Below are 21174 nucleotides of genomic sequence, written 5' to 3'. Positions count from 1 at the left end.
AATAATATAAAAAAAAAGTATTTTGTGTTTACTCAGATTGCCTTTGTTTTATGCTAGATTTTGTTTACATTTCTGAAAAATTTAGTATGAGATATACACAAAAACAGAAGAAATCAGGATGGGGGCAAATACTTTTTAACAGCACTGTAGTTCCTCTGCAAAACAATTACTGGACTTCGTAAGATGTTTATCATAGTGCTGGATAGCATAACATAAGCTGAATAAATTCTTATAGTGCTGTTGTGGACTCACTTCAGTGCGTGGTAGGAAGTCTGGATCAGCCTGTATCCTTGCAATGATCTCGCATAAAATAATGCCATACGAAAAGACATCAGCCTAGAAATGAATACAGAAGAATTCAAATAAGTGCTGCTAGATGCTGGAAATACAGTTGAAGTCAGAAGTTTACATACACTTAGGTTAAAGTCATTAAAACTCATTTTCTAACCACTCCACAGATTTCAAATTAGCAGACTATAGTTTTGGCAAGTCTTTTAGGACATCTACTTTGTGCATGACACGAGTAATTTTTCCAACAATTGTTTACAGACAGACTGTTTCACTTTTAATTGACTATATCACAATTCCAATGGGTCAGAAGTTTACATACACCAAGTTATCTGTGCCTTTAAGCAGCTTGGAAAATTCCAGAAAATTATGTCAAGCTTTTAGGCAATTAGCCAATTAGCTTCTGATAGGCTAATTGGAGTCAACTGGAGGTGTACCTATGGAAGTATTTTAAGGCCTACCTTCAAAATCAGTACCTCTTTGCTTGACATCATGGATAAAAATAAAAAGAAATCAGCCAAGACCTCAGAAAAAAATTGTGGACCTCCACAAGTCTGGTTCATCCTTGGGAGCAATTTACAAACACCTGAAGGTACCACGTTCATCTGTACAAACAATAGTACACAAGTATAAACACCATGGGACCACGCAGCCATCATACTGCTCAGGAAGGAGACACATTCGATCTCCTAGAAATGAACGTAGTTCGGTGGGAAAAGTGCAAATCAATCCTAGAACAACAGCAAAGGACCTTGTGTTTGCAAGTGCATATGGATACAAAGATCTTACTTTTTGGAGAAATGTCCTCTGGTCTGATGAAATTTTTGTTTTAGCTGTTTGGCCATAATGACCATCATTATGCTTGGAGAAAAAAGGGTGAGGCTTGCAAGCCGAAGAACACCATCCCAACCGTGAAGCATGGGAGTGGCAGCATCATGTTGTGGGGGTGCTTTGCTGCAGGAGGGACTGGTGCACTTCACAAAATAGATGGCATCACGAGGAAGGAAAATTATGTGGATTTATTGAAGCAACATCTCAAGACATCAACCAGGAAGTTAAAGCTCGGTCGCAAATGGGTCTTCCAAATGGACAATGACCCCAAGCATACCTCCAAAGTTGTGGCAAAATGGCTTAAGGACAACAAAGTCAAGGTACTGGAGTGGCCATCACAAAGCCCTGACCTCCATCCGATAGAAAATTTGTGGGCAGAACTCAAAAAGCGTGTACAAGCAAGGAGGCCTAAAAACCTGACTCCAGTTACACCAGTTATGTCTCGAGGAATGGGCCAAAATTCCAGCAACTTATTGTGAGAAGCTTGTGGAAGGCTACCCAAACATTTTGACCCAAGTTAAACAATTTAAAAGGCAATGCTACCAAATACTAACAAAGTGTAAGTAAACTGCTGACCCACTGCAAATGTGATGAAAGTAATAAAAGCTAAAATAAATAATTCTCTCTACTATTATTCGGACATTTCACATTCTTAAAATAGTGATCCTAACTGACCTAAGACAGGGAATGTTTTCTACGTTTAAATGTCAGGAATTGTGAAAAACTGAGTTTAAATTTATTTGGCTAAGGTGTATGTAAACTTCTGACTTCAACTATAACTCAGCCTTGTAAAAGTGCAGAGTTCAGCTGAGAATCTGACCTTTTCGTTGTAAGGCTCGTCTCTCAACACCTCTGGAGCCATCCAGAAAGGAGAACCCACAACGGACAGCTTCTCCCCTTCATAACTGAACACACAGGGACATACAGAATAATGGTGTTCAAACACTAACAGAGAAATTTCCAATGTCAGAATGCTTAAACAGATTACATAAATGCAGCTATTAATGGGATAGTCGTCCCAAATGTAAATTCTGTAATCATTTGCTCACCCTCATGTTGTTCCAAACCTGCATGACTTTATTCCGTGGGACACAAAAATAAATTCACTTTCATCAACTATCACTTTCATTAGAATTTTTCGTCATGCTCCACAGACAAAAGTCATACAGGTTTGGAACGAGTATGAGTAAATGACGATAGATTTTTGGCACCTGAAATTTCAGTTAGGCCATCAGTACTTTGAAAAGGGAAGTCTTTGATCAAACTAATCTGTGGTAAGCAGGTCATGGGATAGAAAGAGTCTTCCTTGAGCTGCTTTGGTATTATTAGCTTTCTAAAAGTTTACTTTGGACAGCAAGTTCTCTCCGAATCAAATGGCCCCACCCCTTCTGCCCATATCGCTTGCATCTCACCACCACTTTTGCTTTCTAATTGCCATGAGCAAAACACAGGGGTGCTAACACTGCCATTTTACACAGCAAAATACCAGATTAACCAGTGCATAGGTGACACTGGAATTATCATCGGTGCATATTTAACTCTTTTTCTGAATTGGGGGAAAAGCATAATCTCCACATTTCCTGTTACTCACTCATGACTTGGGATTTTCTCAGCAAGGCCGAAGTCTCCAACAACTGCAGTGTAACCATTCTCATCTGATTTGATCAGGCAGTTCTGCGATAACATCAAAAGGAAGAAACAATGACTAAGAGAACATAGTGCTCCTCCCACAGCACACCTTACACTTGAGATTTATGCTGGAGTCAATTAAAATCACTTATACAGAAAGTAATGATGTAGTATATGTCGAAGCCAAGGGGTGATTCCCAGAGCTTATAATTATGTAAATTCCCTTAAGTGCTGCAAAGGGAGAACACAACAGCTGAAGGTAGAGACATGTCAATGCATGCCAGTAATAAATCATAGCACCTTTTTTAATAAGGATATATTTACTCCTCATTAAGAAACATTTACCCTCAAAGAAATTAATAGAGCTTTAAAAATCTGCTTCAGACATATCAGTAGCCTAATAGAAATGGTTTTATTCTACATGGAGCTGGGCTACCTCATGTGAACCGCCATGTTGGGATCAAATAACCAGCCGAATACTGCTTGATGGAAACTTTTGCTTACAAAATAAATTAATCATGACTGACTGTGAATAGGGCATTTCTACAGTGGTATCAGTGACTGAAAACTATTGTTTTTGCATGATGCTGCATCCACACCATATAGCCCAGTGCAGCATAAACAAAGTGCACATTTAATGCCAGAGGACAAGTGTATCTTGTAGTACTTTGAGTATATTGAATTAGCCCCTGTCCTACAGGGATAAATCAATTATGCTTCCTTATCAAGGCTCTTCATGACATTTATATCATCAATCAATGTAATGACTGTCAATTTAAAGACAATCATAAAGATCCTTTGTATTGATGACATTGTGAGTAAGAGCAATAACAAAGATGACAAGAGTCCTGTACCTTGGAGGTGAGATCTCTGTGGAAAATGCCCTTGGAGTGAAGATAACTAAGGCCCATAGCAATCTCTAAGGCCAGCTTGACCCGTGTGGCCCAGCTCAGGTACTTATTGCTGTCCAGGAGCTGCTCCAAGTTGCCACCATTAATGTACTGAGAAACAGAAAGACACATCAAATGACAAACAACAGAGGACATGGCACCTGACAATCCTTTCTGGAGTACTCAAAGGGACCATATTATATTCACGATAAGAGGGTGCAATAGATAGAATGATAGGATAATTAGGAAAAGGAATATCAGAAAAACAACAATAAATAAATAAATAAATAAACACATGCACAAGTCTTTGAATCAAAGTAACTCAGATAAAACGAAATATGAACAATATAGGGCGATAATGAAATCTGTTGCGACTCTAATCTTGGCAACGTGGGGATTATAATTTAGCTGGTCACAGTACTTTGTGTTTACAATACAGAACTGAATCCAATCAATTTCCCATGGCTAAATACAGCAGTCTATTCCAACTCTCCAGTGGACTGGATTTAAGGAGTCACAAGAGCATGCAAAATAGCAGAGCCCAGTAGGAGCCTTTTCAGTTCTTGATATTCATGTTATGTTTCACATAGTGTATTTGCAAGACAGCACCATCCAAAAATTATCTAATTATTCTGTAAGAGACATTATAACAATCCCTTTGCAGCAGTGTATGGTTTATGTGGCATCTTTGAAACAAGTTCTTCAGAGCTTAGTTAATGTGGCACACATGCTGTTAACTAGGGGCTTGATGCGTTCACCACAGGCACTGTTCTCATCGTTGTCCTAATTTTGGCTTGCCTGAAATGATCTGTGCTGACACATACAGGGCTCCACATTTAACTACCAAAATTAGCCATGGATGACTAAACTGAGGAGACCATAGTATGCGGTCACTCTGGTGAGACATCAACAGAAAGACGAATAAGTTGAAATGAGAGCACCATCCAATTTCCCATAAAATGTTGGTGCCATGACCCAGGAGCTCAGGTTGTCCATAGACCAGCTCCTTAGCCCTTCATTTATTCTAATCCCTCCTACCATATAATCAAAATAAATAATATCACCAAATAGGGTGTGTGCTTGTGGTCTGAGGACTCATTATTATTATGACAATGCAAAACCAAGGTAAAAATCATCACTCTTAATCACTTTCTAAGAATTTTCTAAAACACAGCCAATCAGTTAACTATTCTGAGTCTCAAACAAGCACAGGAAGAATACTGCACTTCTGCCACTCATTGGCTTGCACTGTATATAGTATGGATGTTTTTTCAACTTCAGCCAATTTCCATGTCCCCGGTGTTGATTTTTATTAAAACTAATTTATTAGAGTTTTTTTATTAGATTTTTAGAGACCCCAGACTTTCAATCTTAAAGAAATGTTCTGTGTTCAATACAAGTTAAGCTAAATCAACAGCATTTGTGGCAAAATGTTGAATACCACAAAAAAAAAAAAAATAATTTTTTTTTTTACTTTTCTTAATGTCAATTTAGGGTTTTTTACAGCATTCTAAAATTGGATGAAACTTTACACAGAAAGGTTAGTGCACGAGTTGATCACACTAAAATCACGTTAACACGCATATTGTTTACGTCTTGTGCCTATACTTTTGAAACAGTGAGTATTTTAATGTTTACAGGCCCCATTCACTTCCATTGTAAGTGTCTTACTTGTAACCCAGGTATTCCTTTAAAATATGAAAATCAACTATAAAAATATAAATTATTACATATTTAAAACTATGATGAAACTTAGTTTACTTGTTAACCAAGTCAAGTGTTAGTGAAGAGTGTGCTTGAGATAAAACATGAGACAAGTGATGTCTGAAGAAAACAAAGAAAAATAAAAGGTAAATATCACTTGTAAGCAGAATATTGTTATTGGGTGTTATTTCCAATCAAGCTGTAATTTTGCCAAATTATGCATAAAGTGTGAAAATATTATTTGAGTTTATTTAGGACACTAATAAAATGTTAGCTATGAAATTAGCCTTAGCAAGACAAAGGAGTCGGCTGTTTTATAAAAAAACAAAAAAAACATAATAATAATATTTTCATCATTGTCAATTTTATATGGTATTTTACACACTACAGAATGTGAATGAGATGTGGTGGAAAAGACACTGTGGTGGGAATGTTCATGAAAAACAATCTCCTGTGATGCACATACATATACTGTTGGAAATTGTTAGTAGACAAATTGAATAAACTGGTAGGAGAGTGATTTGTTTTGGACAAGACTTTACTTTCTAGATGTCCACATTGTTAAAAGTGCCCGAAGATGAAGAAACACTCATAAAATACATATATTAGCTATCTCAAAATCATTTTTTTTGGGCTAATGAGAACCTGCACTGCACCTTCACATCGTTTGGGTGTATGCCAAGACCTGTCTGTGAGACATGTCTATGTGCATGCTAAACGTTCAGCTTAGCCAAATCACACCATGTGGCTGGCTGACCTCTCTAATCCCATTTCTCTCTCTCTTCCAACATCTATCCTCATTCTAGCTCAGGAACTCTTTCCTCTGGAGCTAACCTGCTTCTGCTGTCTGGCTGCACTCTCAAAGGGTTAAAACTCAGATTAATCCTGTTGCCTGCATTACCCCATTTGATCAGCATTGACTATCCAATGTACTGTTTGATTGGTCAAACTAAGCAGAGCATCATGGCCGAGGTAAGGTCTAAAGCTATGCTATTCAAGGTGATTTGATCACTGATGCGTGTCCACCTACTCTGAGCTAATCCTCTCAGTGACCAGTAACCTTGAGTGCATGAAAGTTGTTGGGTGTTGATGCAGGTTAATGCAGAGGATGGTAAAAACCTTCATGCAGGGCTTATTTCTTAGCTGTTGAGTGATGAGAGAGCTCAATTAATACACCATCAACTCACTCAACAGCCTTTAAATGAGATGGCCTCCCTGAAAAAAATGACTGAAATTTCTTAATGGCATGAGCAACATAAGACCGTAGTAGTGGCTTTGAACAACAGAATAATCCCTCAGCAGGCCAGTGATCATTACCCACGATTACTATTGCACAAATACCTCTTTCCATCAACCCGCATCAGGAAAGTGGAGCAAAGGTCAAATGGGGCAAGAGCAAGAACTCCACTGCTTAAACCAGAGGATTTGTACTTTCTATACGAGTTAAAGTTGCACAAAGTAATTTTTCCCTCATTAAAACATTTTACTCCAAAAGAAATATGAATATAAAACATAGAGTATGTATAAATCATGACCACTTACAAGAGATGAAGACATCAGTCATATCAGTAACCTTATAAAAGCTAGTTTATTCTATCTGGAGAGGGTCCCCTCATCGGGGCTGTAAGTTCGGATCACATGACTAGCCAAATACTACTCGCTTAATCTCAGTAACCTCCCTGTTAATGGACACTTTCACTCATGGATTGAATTAATCATGTCTGACTGTGAATAGTGAATTTTTACACTGGCACTGGTAACTGAAAATTATTGTGTTTGAATGATGTTGCATCAACGGACAAAGGTGTCAGTGTAAATTGACCGTGTTACACACGTATCTAGAACAGGTGTCACTGACATGTATTTAGTGTTTTTTCAGCATGTCTGTAGATGTTTTTAGTGTTACTAAAACTGGATCTTTCTGCAACTGCATAGTTTTTAAAGGTTATATTCTCCTCTTCATTATTATTCTGTTTCCTGCATAAACCCCTCTAAGATCTTTTCCTGTGTAATCATTGATAATCTTTAGCATAAGACTACCCATTACCGTACAGTGTTGCCTTATAGAACATTCATACAGGCATAACACCCACACAGTCTGAGATGGTAAAAAATACATCATGCCTTGGGGGACTGCCGGTGGGATCTCTAATAGAAAACTTCCCCTCTGGCCATTCTGAACAAAGACTAAACTGTTCAATGTCACAGCAAGTCATTTGATTCAAAGGAGGAAATGCCACTGGTTTAGGAATCAAAGGTTACTGCGAGCACTCTAAGATCAACTATTTTTTTCAGCAGTGCAAGCATTTATCAAGATACATTCTATAACTGATTTCTCCATGAAATAGGGCTGAGTATTGGTACAGATTCCTGATTCACTGCTCAGGGGGAGATGCGGTTTTGCGTGGGCTTGAAGCCGAAGTTACGGTGCTTGAAGCATGTGCTGAGGCAGTTACAGCAAACAGGAGGGGATCTGCTCAGATCTGCATTGGCTAAGACTCCAATCAGGTTATCAGCAAAATAACTTTCCGGGGGGGGGGGTCTCCGGTTCCTTTCGGGAGGTCTGAGACCCCCCAATATTCGCACTGTGTCTGACCATAAGAACATAAAGGATTTTAAAAGAGACATCATTCAATGACAAATTGCGTGAATCTTGTCTCAGGACAAACATGCAGTGAAAGTTACTCGGTGCTTAACTATTTTGCCACTATACCACTCAATCACTGGTGAGTGAAATCTGAACATTTATCAGACAGTGTCTAATCACAGATATTTTATTTACATAATGCAAAATTTGGTCCAATGACATTTTACAGAAGGCAGGGCTACCTGACACCATGCCGCAGAAATAGAATCCAAGCGATCTACAGAAAGTCCTGTCCCAGAGTTGCTACCTAGGTAGTGCATTCCAAGTCAGTCACTTATGAGGTTCCATGATGGTCAGGATGCTGTCTTAGGAGGCAGCTACCTATGCAGGCAGTATGCAGGGAGGCAGCTCACTAGGTTTTTGTCAAATAACTAGTAGAAATACTATCATAGGATTTTATTGTTTATTTAATTCCGTTTTCCTGTTTTAGCTTACTCAAAAGGACCTGTTATATTTCTTTAAAGTGCAGTGAATGTGAAACTGTAGTCTTGCTCAAGCTGCTGCCCATGCAGAAGGGTCAAAAGCCTCTTGTTGATGAGGAGATGTGTGGTGGATGAAACATATCCGAGCCTGTCTGCTAATGGTACTTACCTCTGTGAGAGCATGGAGCTGACCTTCCTGCACACACACACCCATGAATCTACAAGATCATGAAAAAAGAAAAGAACACAGATAGATGTTATTTAATGCTCTCTCACATAAGGATTGCTCTGAAACAGCAGCTGCTACAAGTTTGAACAAATTTCAAGGCACCTAAAATCAATGTAAAAACAGTGTGAGAACAGCAGGTATATCCTCAATTAAAAAAACCTTTGTGCAATTGCATACATGCCTGTTGCACACAGCAAGCCGAAGCAGTGCGTGTGCAGCTCTGAAGTGGTACATAAAGGAAAACTTCAGCAGCAAACAACGCTTGTGGTTTTACACTGGCAGCGTTTCTTTTATAAATAAAGTTATAAAATGTTATCAGGAGTGAGCCATTGATAAGTATTACAAACCTGATCATCATTAAATCTTATTTACATGATGCTGGTGTAGCTCTGCTCATTTGAAACATCATTAAGTGGAACAGGGAGGGGAAGGACGATGAGCCATTGAATTTTGTTTTACACAAAAGAAGATGGTTTGATCACTTGGTTTGGCTCGAATATTCTTAATAATAGCTTAATAATATAGTCAGAAATAAGTAATTATATCATTAAATAGCCATATCTCTTTGTTCAATCACCAGCCAAAACGTTAAAGTGTTGAGAACTTTCCTCTTAAAAAAAGATGTGTTCCAAAAAAGAGGTTTACTTGCCATGTGCCACAACAGCAGAGGTAACTCCATCCCACACTTTTTCCTTTGTTAATTAATTCTTATAAAAAGTTGAGGGTCATAGAGCACTTTTTTTTTCTCCACAATAAATTATTGTGTCATCCATCAATACAAGACTGTGGTAAGTTCTGAATTTACTGATCAACAGTGCACTGTCATTTTAATGCAGCACGAGCAGCGCAGCAAAAACAGACTCGGCACTGAAACAATCGCAGCAGTGCTGCTTCTGCCGCGCTGCTTCTGCTTACATTTACATTTAGTCATTTAGCAGACGGTTTTATCCAATGGGACTTAAAAATGAGACACATAGCGAGCAATTTGCCATACAAGGTTTAACAACATCTGCAGTATAGGACTGCCAAGTTCTCAGTGGTTGGAGTAAAGATGCTAGCACAGAAGAAAGAGACATACAAGGAATATTTTTTCCTCTCTCTGTACATCAAGTGTAGGTTAAGTGCAGTAGTAAATGTAATTAGTGTGGGTTGGTTAAGTGCTCACGGATCAGATGTGTTTTCAGCTGGTTCTTAAATGTTGAGAAGGTAACAGCAGATTGTGGAGGTTGTGTCACGGCCCTGGTAAATTCGGCGGTTTATTCTGCTGTTTTATTTCACTCTCCCTCATGTCTCGCAGGCGGTGCCGGCACGCTGATCGTTCCCAGGGAGGCTCTGATCATGCCGCTGATTAACGTGCTAGCTACACCTGTTCCACTCTAATTGCACTCCCTACTTAATCCTTGTGTGCCCTCACTATCTTTGCTAGATTATTGCTTTTGTGGTCAAGCGACTAACCTTGCTCTCTTTGTCTAGTTGGTGCTGTCTCGTGTATCTGTTGGTTGTCTGTCTCCGCCCGTGTGTTGGGAAATGTGGTTACCTTCCAGTTTGCCGTACGCCTGTCCTCGCCGCCCACGAATCGCCAGTGGAGGATTCTTCGTCTCTGCCCACGTGTTGGGAATACGACTGCCCTTCTTTGTCCAGGCTTTGCTCTCTGCACCACACCATACCTCAACGGACTCTTCGAATCTGCTCTTCACAACCATAACGCATAAACCGGTCTACAAACACACTCATCCTCGTTTCCTCGCCTCCTGCCTATGCAGCCGCTGCTGGGATTCCTATTCATCGCCAGCACAGTTTTTGTTGACATTTGTTGTTAATAAATCCTTTGAACTGTTCTTCTACTATTGGGTCTCTGTCTCACTCCAAATCTGACAGGTTGGAAGTTCATTCCACCACAGAGGAGCAGAGAAATTGAACAATCATGAAATAGACTTTGAATCTCTTTGTGATGGGACCACAAGGCGTCGCTCGTTCATAGACAGCAGAGAGCGAGTTGGAGCATAGACCCGAAGAAGTGAATTGAAGAGGGTGCGTTTCCATTGGCTGTCCTGAAAGCCAAAGTCAAAGCCTTTAATTTGATGCGGGCAGCTACATGTAGCCAGTGGAGTTAAATCTAGAGTGGGGTGACATGAGTCCTTTTTGCTGATTGAAGACCAGAAGTGCTTACGATGTGAAAACTCTTGTGAAAAAAATTACGCACTGCTTCTGACCCGGTATGCAGTGTGCAACAGGTGTAAGGACATTCAGCATTATTGCCTACTAGACTGAAGCCTTGCTTATAGTTTTGCCTAGCACGCAGCACGTCCTGCACGCAGCTTTTTGTGGCCCGAGACATTTACAGTACACTTGACACGCATCGCGGTTGCACCCTTCTTCAAACGACAGACAGCAGTGCAAATATCAGCTAATCCACCAAGAAACAGCAGTGAAGAAGTGCTTTGCTGAACAAGTTTTATAATTTTAAAACCTAGTCAAGATGTCTTTTACATTTAAAATAATTATATGACACTAATTACATTTAAACACACGATAATATTTTTGTTTACACGGTATAAATAAACAAGAGTTGTTATATTATATATCTATTATATTATATATTAATGAAACTAAACTTTAGTGTATTGTTTAGACCTTTTTATTCAGTGTACAAAAGGTCATGGATAAATAGGTTTACTTGTCTTTCTGAAAAAGAACAATTGAGGAGCTGCAACAGGTAATTTCACTGTAAAAACTTTATTTGCAATAGCTCTACACTGCGAAAAGTGCGCAACCGCATGAAACAGAGCTTTATGGAGGCCAGGCGACAGCCGCGATGACATCACTTTGTTGGCGCGATCCCGAGCGCCTGCGCCAAATATAAACCAGGCACGAGCTGTTACGGTGTACACTAGTGTTGACATTCTATGCTCTTATGTTAATTTCATCTGTTAAACACAGCTTTTACAAATTACACCACAAAATCAGACAGGTTTATGGTGCGGTACATCAACATTAGCTAAAAAATGTGAGTTTGTTTCCATTTAACAGGAAGGTGAAAGCAAGGTAAACATGGTAAAGCAAGATTTCGGGATTAAAAGTTCTATAATGTAAGTGTGCTTTTTTCTCGAATGAAAGTGTGCTTTTATAGTATGACATAAGATTTGTATTACATTTTATTGAACATTGATGGCTAAACACAATGTGTGTGAACAGACATGATAAAAGAAGTTGTTTTGTTTATGGGGCAAAAGGCCTCCAGGGCCTACAATGATAAGGCAAAATGTGTCACCATATGCAAATACTTTCGATATAACAAGATGTTATTTTGGAGTAACATTACTTCAAACTACAGGGTGTACCATTGCCTAAATATGTCAAAATACTTATGCCATTTAATAATATCTCAAGCATTTTCTTTTTTTTTTTATTTTTTTTTTTTCAGTAAACAAACAGGTGATTAGAAAAGTGCTGTGATGAAGTTTGTTGTTTTAGTGTTGTGGGAGACAAAATCAAAATCGTCATTTGTACATATACAGTGGCATGCAAAATTTGGTCACCACTGATCAAAATTTCTGTTGCTGTGAATAGCTAAGTGAGCAAAAGATGGCCTGATTTCCAAAAGGCATAAAGTTAAAAATGACACATTTCTTTAATATTTTAAGCAATTTTACTTCTTTGTATTTCATCTTTTACAGTTTCAAAATAACAAAAAAGGAAAAGGGCCCGAAGCAAAAGTTTGGGCACCCTACATGGTCAGTACTTAGTAACACCCCCTGGCAAGTATCACAGCTTGTAAAAGCTTTTTGTAGCCAGCTAAGTGTCTTTCAATTTTTGTTTGGGGGATTTTCGCCCATCCTTGCAAAAGGCTTCTAGTTCTGTGAGATTCTTGGGCCGTCTTGCATGCACTGCTCTTTTGAGGTCTATCCACAGATTTTCGATGATGTTTAGGTCAGGGGACTGTGAGGGCCATGGCAAAACCTTCAGCTTGCTTCTCTTGAGGTAGTCCATTGTGGATTTTGAGGTGTGTTTATGATCATTATCCTGTTGTTGAAGCAATCCTCTTTTCATCTTCAGCTTTTTTACAGATGGTGTGATGTTTGCTTCCAGAATTTGCTGGTATTTAATTTAATCCATTCTTTCCTCTACCAGTGAAATGTTTCCCTGTGCCACTGGTATCAACACAAGCCCAAAGAATGATCGATCCACCCCCGTGCTTAACAGTTGGAGAGGTGTTCTTTTCATGAAATTCTGCACCCTTTTTTCTCCAAACATACCTTTGCTCATTGTGGCCAAAAAGTTATATTTTAACTTCATCAGTCTGCAGGACTTGTTTCCAAAATGCATCAGGCTTGTTTAGATGTTCATTTGCAAACTTCTAACACTGAAATTTGTGGTGAGGATGCAGGAAAGGTTTTCTTCTCATGACTCTTCCATGAAGGTCATATTTGTGCAGGTGTCGCTGCACAGTAGAACAGTACACCACTACTCCAGAGTCTGCTAAATCTTCCTTAAGGTCTTTTGCAGTCAAACAGGGGTTTTGATTTGCCTTTCTAGCAATCCTATGAGGAGTTCTCTCTGAAAGTTTTGTTGGTCTTCCAGACCTCAACTTGAACTCCACCGTTCCTGTTAACTGCCATTTCTTAATTACATTACAAACTGAGGAAACGGCTACCTGAAAACGCTTTGCTATCTTCTTATAGCCTTCTCCTGCTTTGTGGGCATCAATTATTTTTATTTTCAGAGTGCTAGGCAGCTGCTTAGAGGAGCCCATGGCTGCTGATTGTTGGGACAAGATTTGAGGAGTCAGAGTATGTATAAAGCTTGGAAATTTGCATCACCTGGCCTTTCCAAACGATGATTGTGAACAAGCCATAGCCCTAACAAGCTAATTAAGGTCTGAGACCTTGGTAAAAGTTATCTGAGAGCTCAAATCTCATGGGGTGCCCAAACTTTGCATGGTGCTCCTTTCCTTTTTTTTCACTCTAAAATTTTACAAAATAGAAATAATACACTAATATTGCTTAAAATGTTGAAAAGAATGTTTCATCTTTAACTTTATGCCTTTTGGAGATCAGTTCATCATCTACTCACTTAACTATTCACAGCAACAGAAATTTTGACCAGGGGTGCCCAAACTTTTGCATGCCACTGTACAGTATATACAGTACTGTGCAAAGTTTTAGGCAATTGTGAAAAATGTTGCATAGTGAGGATGACTTCAAAAATAATGCCATAAATAGTTTTCACTTATCAATTAACGTCAACAAAGTCCAGTAAACATAAAAAAAAAAAAAAAAAAAAAAAAGCTAAATCAATATTTGGTGTGACCACCTTTGCCTTCAAAACAGCACCAATTTGCCTAGGTACACCTGGACACAGTTTTTCTTGGTTGTTGGCAGATAGGATGTTCCAAGATTCTTGGAGAATTTGCCACAGCTCTTCTATCTATTTCGGCTGTCTCAATTGCTTCGGTCTCTTCTTGTAATCCCAGACTGACTCAATAATCAGTGGGGGGGGGCTCTGTGGGTACCATGCCATTTGTTGCAGGGCTCCCTGTTCTTCTATTCTATTTGCAAAAGAAATGTTTGGGAGTCTAAAATGTATATTTTCTATTGACACACTAAAGCTGAAAATATAAATAACCATCTTAAGACAAATGTTTTTGTTAAGCATCTTATGTGCCTAAGACTTTTGCACAGTACTGTGTGTATGTGTGTGTATTAGGGATGTGCGCTACGACTAATTTGACTGTCGTTTAAACGGAAGTTTTGTAACCGACAAGTCGACTAGTCTAATGAGAAACCAACCTTCAGAAAACAGTAAAAAAAAAAAAATGTGTTTATGCAACCCATTTAAAATACTTAATCTATTCCAAATCCGATGCTAAATTCCACAGAAAAGGGGCATTTATCTGCGACATCCTCGCCTTGAATTATGATCATTGTACATTAAATATAGAACACGACACGCATTCACTGAATCAACGTTTGCAAATATTTAACATATTTATTGAAAACAATTGAATGAATAGTGCAGGATCAATGGAACAACCATTAAAAGCCTGTTCTAAACGGAAATCACCAAGTTACTTAACATATTAAAACAGTCAGGACATTGTTGAAAATAATTAACAGGTAGACTAAACCAAATCTATGAGAGAGAAAAAAATGCTCTGAAAAGTTGCGCGTATTTCACAACGTGCAGTCGTGCATTAACCATTGATCTAATATGACAGCTGTTCGGTAAAGAATGTTAACCAACAACAGTTTCGATGTATAAAAAAAAAGGTAGCTATAGGATTGAAAAAAATAGGCCTGTGATGTATCCTACAATAAACCTAATGTATTCTAAACATGACTTATACACAGAATCAAATATAGTTTAAACCATTCAGCAGTCGGCACCTTGTTGAAAATAGCCTTCTTAATCAGCAGATTTAAAAATGGCATACCTAGCCTAAAATAGTTATTTTCTAGGCTGCTTACTCAAAAGCATAATTTTTTGGATGAGCAAAATTAACACGTCGACATGGTCCGGTTAAAGACGGGACTTGACTCGCCTGAGGCATCTATCCTCCACTTGAAAAAGCCAGCTCAGCAGAAAAATAATGTAGAAGCATGCACAGATTTAAATAGACTCAAATGTAAAAACATCCTTAGGGACTTTCAAACATTTGGAAAGCCGATTCCCGCACCACCGAAGTGATTTCATAACTACTTTGCTGAGTTTGCTTGTCTAGCGAGAGGAAGAAGCACGCGCAGTCTGAGGTGAAATTAAACTCTGTATCTGCTCCAGATATCCTCTTTTTTAAATAATATTTGTATTATTAATTCTATTTAAAATATGTAACATTAATATGACAGTAATAAGTGCAGCCTCTGTAAAAATATAAAGCCAAATGTAAATGTGTAAAAATTATGATCAGTTTAATGGGGGGAAATATTAACCGACTAGTAATTCCAGTGTCGACTAGCAGCATCAGAACCGTTTAGTCGACTAGTCTCGCACATCCCTATATATATATATATATATATATATATATATATATATATATATATATATATATATATATATATATATATATGTAACCTACATCTTTAGTGTACATGTGTCCTACTATATATGCAGTAGAGCTCTTCCACTAACAGACACAGAAATGCAGTAGCCTTTCACTAATTTGTTCATAGCCATGATACAACGTATCAATGTCTCTGAATGGCCATCCTACACAAGTCATTGCACAGGATACAAACTTGCCTGTTTCTTTTTAGAGTTATGGCCCCATAAACTGCAGGCCTGGCTTTTATTGCAGGTCTGTGTTGGGATTTCTTTAACAAAGATATCCTAGAGACCTTCCACCCCCATTCAACAAGACACAACAGTGGTACAATTGTAAAACACACACAAACCCTCTCTCTTTTTCTTATGTCCCCTCTCGTCCACACACAAACTCAAATTCTGCAGTACAAACACTAAGCCAAGAATTACAAAAATGAAAAGAATACCAAATGCATTTAAACAGATTCAAATGTGTACATCTACAGTGTTTGTAGGACATTATATAATAGTTTACCATTATAAGTGGCCTATCATCAGACGAACAAATTCATTTCAGCATTGAAAAGATGTTTCAAAAAATATTTGTCTAAAGATGGTTATTTATATTTTCAGCTTTAGTGTGTCAATAGTAAATATACATTTTAGACTCCCAAATATTCCTTTTGCTAATAGAATAGAATAGAACAGAAGAACAGGGAGTCCAGCAACAGATGACATGGCCCCCACAGAAGAGACAGAAACAATTGAGACTAAATTAGATAGAAGAGCTGTGGCGAATTCTCCAGGAAGCTTGGAACATCCTATCTGCCAACAACCAAGAAAAACTGTGTCCAGGTGTACCTAGGAGAATTGGTGCTGTTTTGAAAGCAAAGGTGGTCACACCAAATATTGATTTAGATTTGTTTGTTTACTGGACTTTGTACGTTAACTGATAAATTAAAACTATTTATGAAATTATTTTTGAAGACATCCTCACTATGCAAAATTTTTGCACAGTACTGTACATAAAATCATCAACTAAATGACTACCTACTTGCTGGTATATTAACCTTTTCGTACTAATTAGGGTGAGCTTTATACAAAAAGAGTTATATTGCACTGAAAAAAATTATTCCGTTAAATTATTCAAATATATATATACGTATATAAAAATGAAAAAATAAATGGTAATAAAAACAAAAACTTGACCAACTTATGGAACCCATTCCCCATTTCAACCCACAGGTATGAGCAATCTTATCTGACAAAACTCACTAGCCTTCAAGAGCTGACATAAAGAACCAACAGTTTTGCCAAGGACAGCGACCTCAATGAAATCTAAACAATGGATGTCATTGCAGTCCATCTATTCTTAATGGATTTCTGACCTGACTTCTGATGTAACGGGGATGAAGAGGTCATCCCTGCGTTTCCATCACAAAGGACAGAAAGCGAGAGAGATTCAAGTTGAAAGCACCACTCCCAAGACTCACTGTGTGAAAGAGTAAATTAATTATTGAACTACTGGCAGTACATAAAGGGAGACACACTCCCTGTTCAAAGAGTATGAAACTTAATATTAATATTAAGCTACATCAGTTACTGCTTTAAAATGAACACTGGTGCCGTGTTTTTTTATTGAACCACATGTTATTTTCATTTAGCCATTTATTTATAAGCTTGTTAATTTTTTATTTATTTATTTATTTTTTTACATCAGCTCCATAGTTTCCATAGTTGTTTGTGTAAACCACAATATGCAATAAAATGCAATAAAAGCACCAACTTTGCAAGTTAACCACACAGTGACTCGTTGAAGTACAGAAATCAAGGAGACCTGATTGGCATTTACGATTAAAAACCTCTCTGCACGTTGGAGCCTTGGCCTAGAGTTTACTCACATGCCCTGACACATTGAGCAAAGCTTATACTGGTGATAAGACTCCAGGGGCCGGTTGCACCAGCTATACGTATGTTAGAACTTAGCCTAGTTGTGGCGTAAATGGGCACTAAGTCACAATTTACGCACTACTAAATATTTGAGCATTGCACCATTAAACATAGGGTTAGAACGTAACTATGTATAAACTAAATATTTACAGAAGCTCCGACCAAGCGTAACGGATGGAATAAAAAAGCAGAATGATATTTAATGACATCAGTGAGCTCATGTTTTGCGTGACAGGCTTCAGTCCTTTTGACATATATGATGATGTTGGCATTTACACTCGTTTACATTTACGAGAGAAAAAAAACGTACTTTTAATCGGCTCTTCAGCATGAAAGCGTTCTAACGGTGCAGTTTTCAGGATGCATCGCCCGGTGGCAAGTTTCAACACATTCAAAATATATAAGATATTAAAATGAATAAATGTCTATTTTTCCAGCCTGTTGTATTAGTATTTATTTATCACTCCTTATTTATTTTAGATACAGTTCCTATATACTGTTATTTACACAGGGCAAATATACTATTTATTAAATGTAATTTTTATTATGTATTGTTTTTTAATGGGGATATAATTTATTACAGCTGACAGTTACGTGAACAAACGAGGTTCGAACATCAAACTTCCGTAACAAGATCAAACTGAAATTCACGGCTTTTTAACACTTCTGTGTACAAAACTGAAGGCTGCTTATTGGATAAATACAGGTAAACGTCATATTATGCAACTACGCATTACTTTACGGAGATCTTACGACCTACTAGTTAAGTCTTGCATTAAGAAAAGGTGGTGCAACCAAATTAAGCACTGACTTAGTTACAAACTAACTAGTAGTTACTAAGCCCTTAGTGTGAACTTTACGTCCTAATTTATGTGAGAACTTATGCACAGCTGGTGCAACCCTACCCTGATCACAACATTTCCCAATCTTCTTGCACCTCTCTCGCCATAATTTTTTACTCTCTCTTTCTCAAGCCTATCAATAAAAATGGCAAAAATACTCTCTGCATGATTACTTTATACACAGTTTTAGGGCTGCAAGGATCACTGTGATAACCGCCCCACTGTGGTGGTGGAGTGTCACCAGCGATTATGTGCATGTAAGTGGATCAACGGCCAACGGCCTATTCGCAACGCAAGTTACTAATTTTGCATGCAAATTACTGGTAATTCAAGATCAGCTGTGCATTCGCTTAATGGTCTGTACCGATGTACTGTAAGTTGTAATATTATATTTATGTTGTTCATCTAGCTGATTCATCTCATATATAGGATGCATTTAAGTATGGTGATTAAACCACCTGTAAATCACTTTGGTTTAATTTTGTTTATGAGATTAGAACAGCTTTAGCGTGTATTCAGTGCAGCTGGAAACATCATAACCCCAGTGAGGTCCTCTGTAAAACCAGACAGTGGGCCTCATACACTAACCATGCGTACACATGTACTGGTGCTTGAAATCTGCATATGAATGTTTTCACAAACAAATCATGATTAATCAATTTTCATATTAAAATTTATTCTAAATTCCGAAAAAATTTAGGAACAACTGAAACTACACGTACGCAAAAATCACATACTCCCGTTGTCCTTAGAAACATGGAATTAACACGAGATGAATGAAACACACACTGTTTATAAGCATATACAGTATATGTACATATACACACACACACACGCATGCAAGTATAAAATAGTCTTATTATATCGTCTTATTTCAAGGTAACTAAAATTATTTTCATGCACACTCAGTGAGCCATTGGATGTGCTTAGATGCAGCTGGTGGAATGCTCATTTACAGCCCAGAAAGGTTTTGTCAGATGGATTTAGCATGTTGTGTACTGCACAACATCGCAAAGGCACTGGAAGTTACTTCCTTGTGGCAGTACTCGAAGTGCGCAATTTGTGTCACTGTACCAGCAGCAAATCTAACTCTTATAAGGTGCCTGTTCGTGCAAAGTTCAAGTGAAGGGGGAGAACCGCCACAGATTTCTTACCACATCAAGAACTGCCGTATTGACAAGCACAGCTTAGTTGAGGATGAGGCACAGATAAATCCTCCTGCTCAAGCAGCGCTTCAGGCCTTCAGTTCAGGTACACAGTACATACTATAAAATCATTCTAAACTGTAATATTGTACTGCACTGTTTTATTGTGTGTATTTTCTATGTTTGTTTTTTGGCTTTTTGCTTTGCTGGCATTTTTCTCTTCACGTTTGAAACTGTACAGGTCCAGTGGTGCTGAAAGCCCTTCTATGGAGATGGTTTGGCTGTGTTTTACGCAAATTACTAATTTCGGGCATGCACTCCTTCATTCAGAATAATACAAGTTAGGCTACACAAGGCGCAATAACAGACAAACATTTTTAAACCAACCCAAACTATTTTTCATTAAGTTTTGTATTTGTTATTTTGGGGAATTTTGTAATACTTTATAAAAAAGGATTGGATTTCTATTCCGTGATCAATTATGCACTTTTTAAATCCAAAATAAATACGACAACAAATCAACCACTGCGCTAAACCAAGATTTTAAACTTTACTGGTGCATTGGGAACTGGGCATTCCAAATTGGAGAGAAAAAGGGAGAAATAAAAAATAATTAAATAAAATAGTGACACACTGATCATGCAGTAACACACTAACTCCGGACTGATATGCAGTCAATTATTCAGACCTCTCCTCAAAATCCAAACACAATTGGTCAAAAGAGACACATACTACCAGGTGTTAATGGTGATGACGCCTGTTTATACGCTGTAACGCGAGGTAAAAGGGGAAGGAAGAGGTGAGAATTGGCTTGACAATATAAATAATAATTTAATGATCAACTTAACACAAAAACACTAACGCATACAGGGCAGCTGCCTGTAGCTCTCTCTCGAACTGTCGCCTCTGGCCGCCTTTTTCCTCGCGTTACATTGGTGCCGAAACCCAGGAAGGAGGAGGGATGCACTGTCGTGGAGTCCTCGCCACTGCCATCCACCCAAAGGAGCAGCGGTAAATGACAGAGAGTTTTTGGTTAACGCAACCCCTGGTTACAGTGAGTGCAATGGATTTGAGAGTGAGCAAACCTGAGGATGTTGGGGTGGGAGAGTCTGTTCATGAGCTGAACCTCTCGTAACATGTTGGCACGGTTACTGCTCAGCTTGTTCATCTTCAGAGCCATTACCTGGTCTGAGGCTCTGTGACGCACCTAAAACACACAAACACAGACCAATGGGCAATTATATAGTAAGCCACACTCCATAATATAATAGTACTAAAGCATATGATTAAAACTGATTAAATGTTGTCATATAATCTGAAAGGTCGTATAATGCATTGTGTTCAGTGAATCTTGGCAGATTGCTTTTCATGTGGTACTATGATTTCAAGGATTGTCCCTAAATTGCATGAGAAAAAAGTAAAACCCATATGAAACTCATCACATTAGAGCAGGGGTCGGGAACCTATGGCTCGCGAACCACAAGTGGCTCTTTGTTAAAAATCAAGTGGCTCGCCGTGTGTCTCACCATTCATCAACATATGATCGTTTAAAACTTTCTAGAGATAATTTTCAAACA

General features: G+C 38.2%; 1 protein-coding gene across 3 annotated transcripts in view; it reads right to left on the bottom strand.

Moving 5' to 3' along the window:
- LOC127440461 (dual specificity testis-specific protein kinase 2-like) overlaps positions 1 to 21174 on the bottom strand; it is a 47712-nt gene that overhangs the window by 9985 nt on the left and 16553 nt on the right. For all 3 annotated transcript variants that reach the window (XM_051697040.1, XM_051697042.1, XM_051697043.1), the window contains 6 exons: positions 20683 to 20804; positions 8581 to 8629; positions 3603 to 3749; positions 2711 to 2793; positions 1940 to 2024; positions 253 to 336 (listed from right to left, as the gene is read on the bottom strand). In XM_051697040.1, the coding sequence (XP_051553000.1) occupies positions 253 to 336; positions 1940 to 2024; positions 2711 to 2793; positions 3603 to 3749; positions 8581 to 8629; positions 20683 to 20804 (570 nt within the window). The remainder of the gene's footprint in view (positions 1 to 252; positions 337 to 1939; positions 2025 to 2710; positions 2794 to 3602; positions 3750 to 8580; positions 8630 to 20682; positions 20805 to 21174) is intronic.

This window comes from Myxocyprinus asiaticus, chromosome 5, assembly GCF_019703515.2.
Source record: "Myxocyprinus asiaticus isolate MX2 ecotype Aquarium Trade chromosome 5, UBuf_Myxa_2, whole genome shotgun sequence".
Lineage (NCBI taxonomy): Eukaryota > Metazoa > Chordata > Actinopteri > Cypriniformes > Catostomidae > Myxocyprinus > Myxocyprinus asiaticus.
This window is presented reverse-complemented; position numbering and strand designations above follow the sequence as displayed.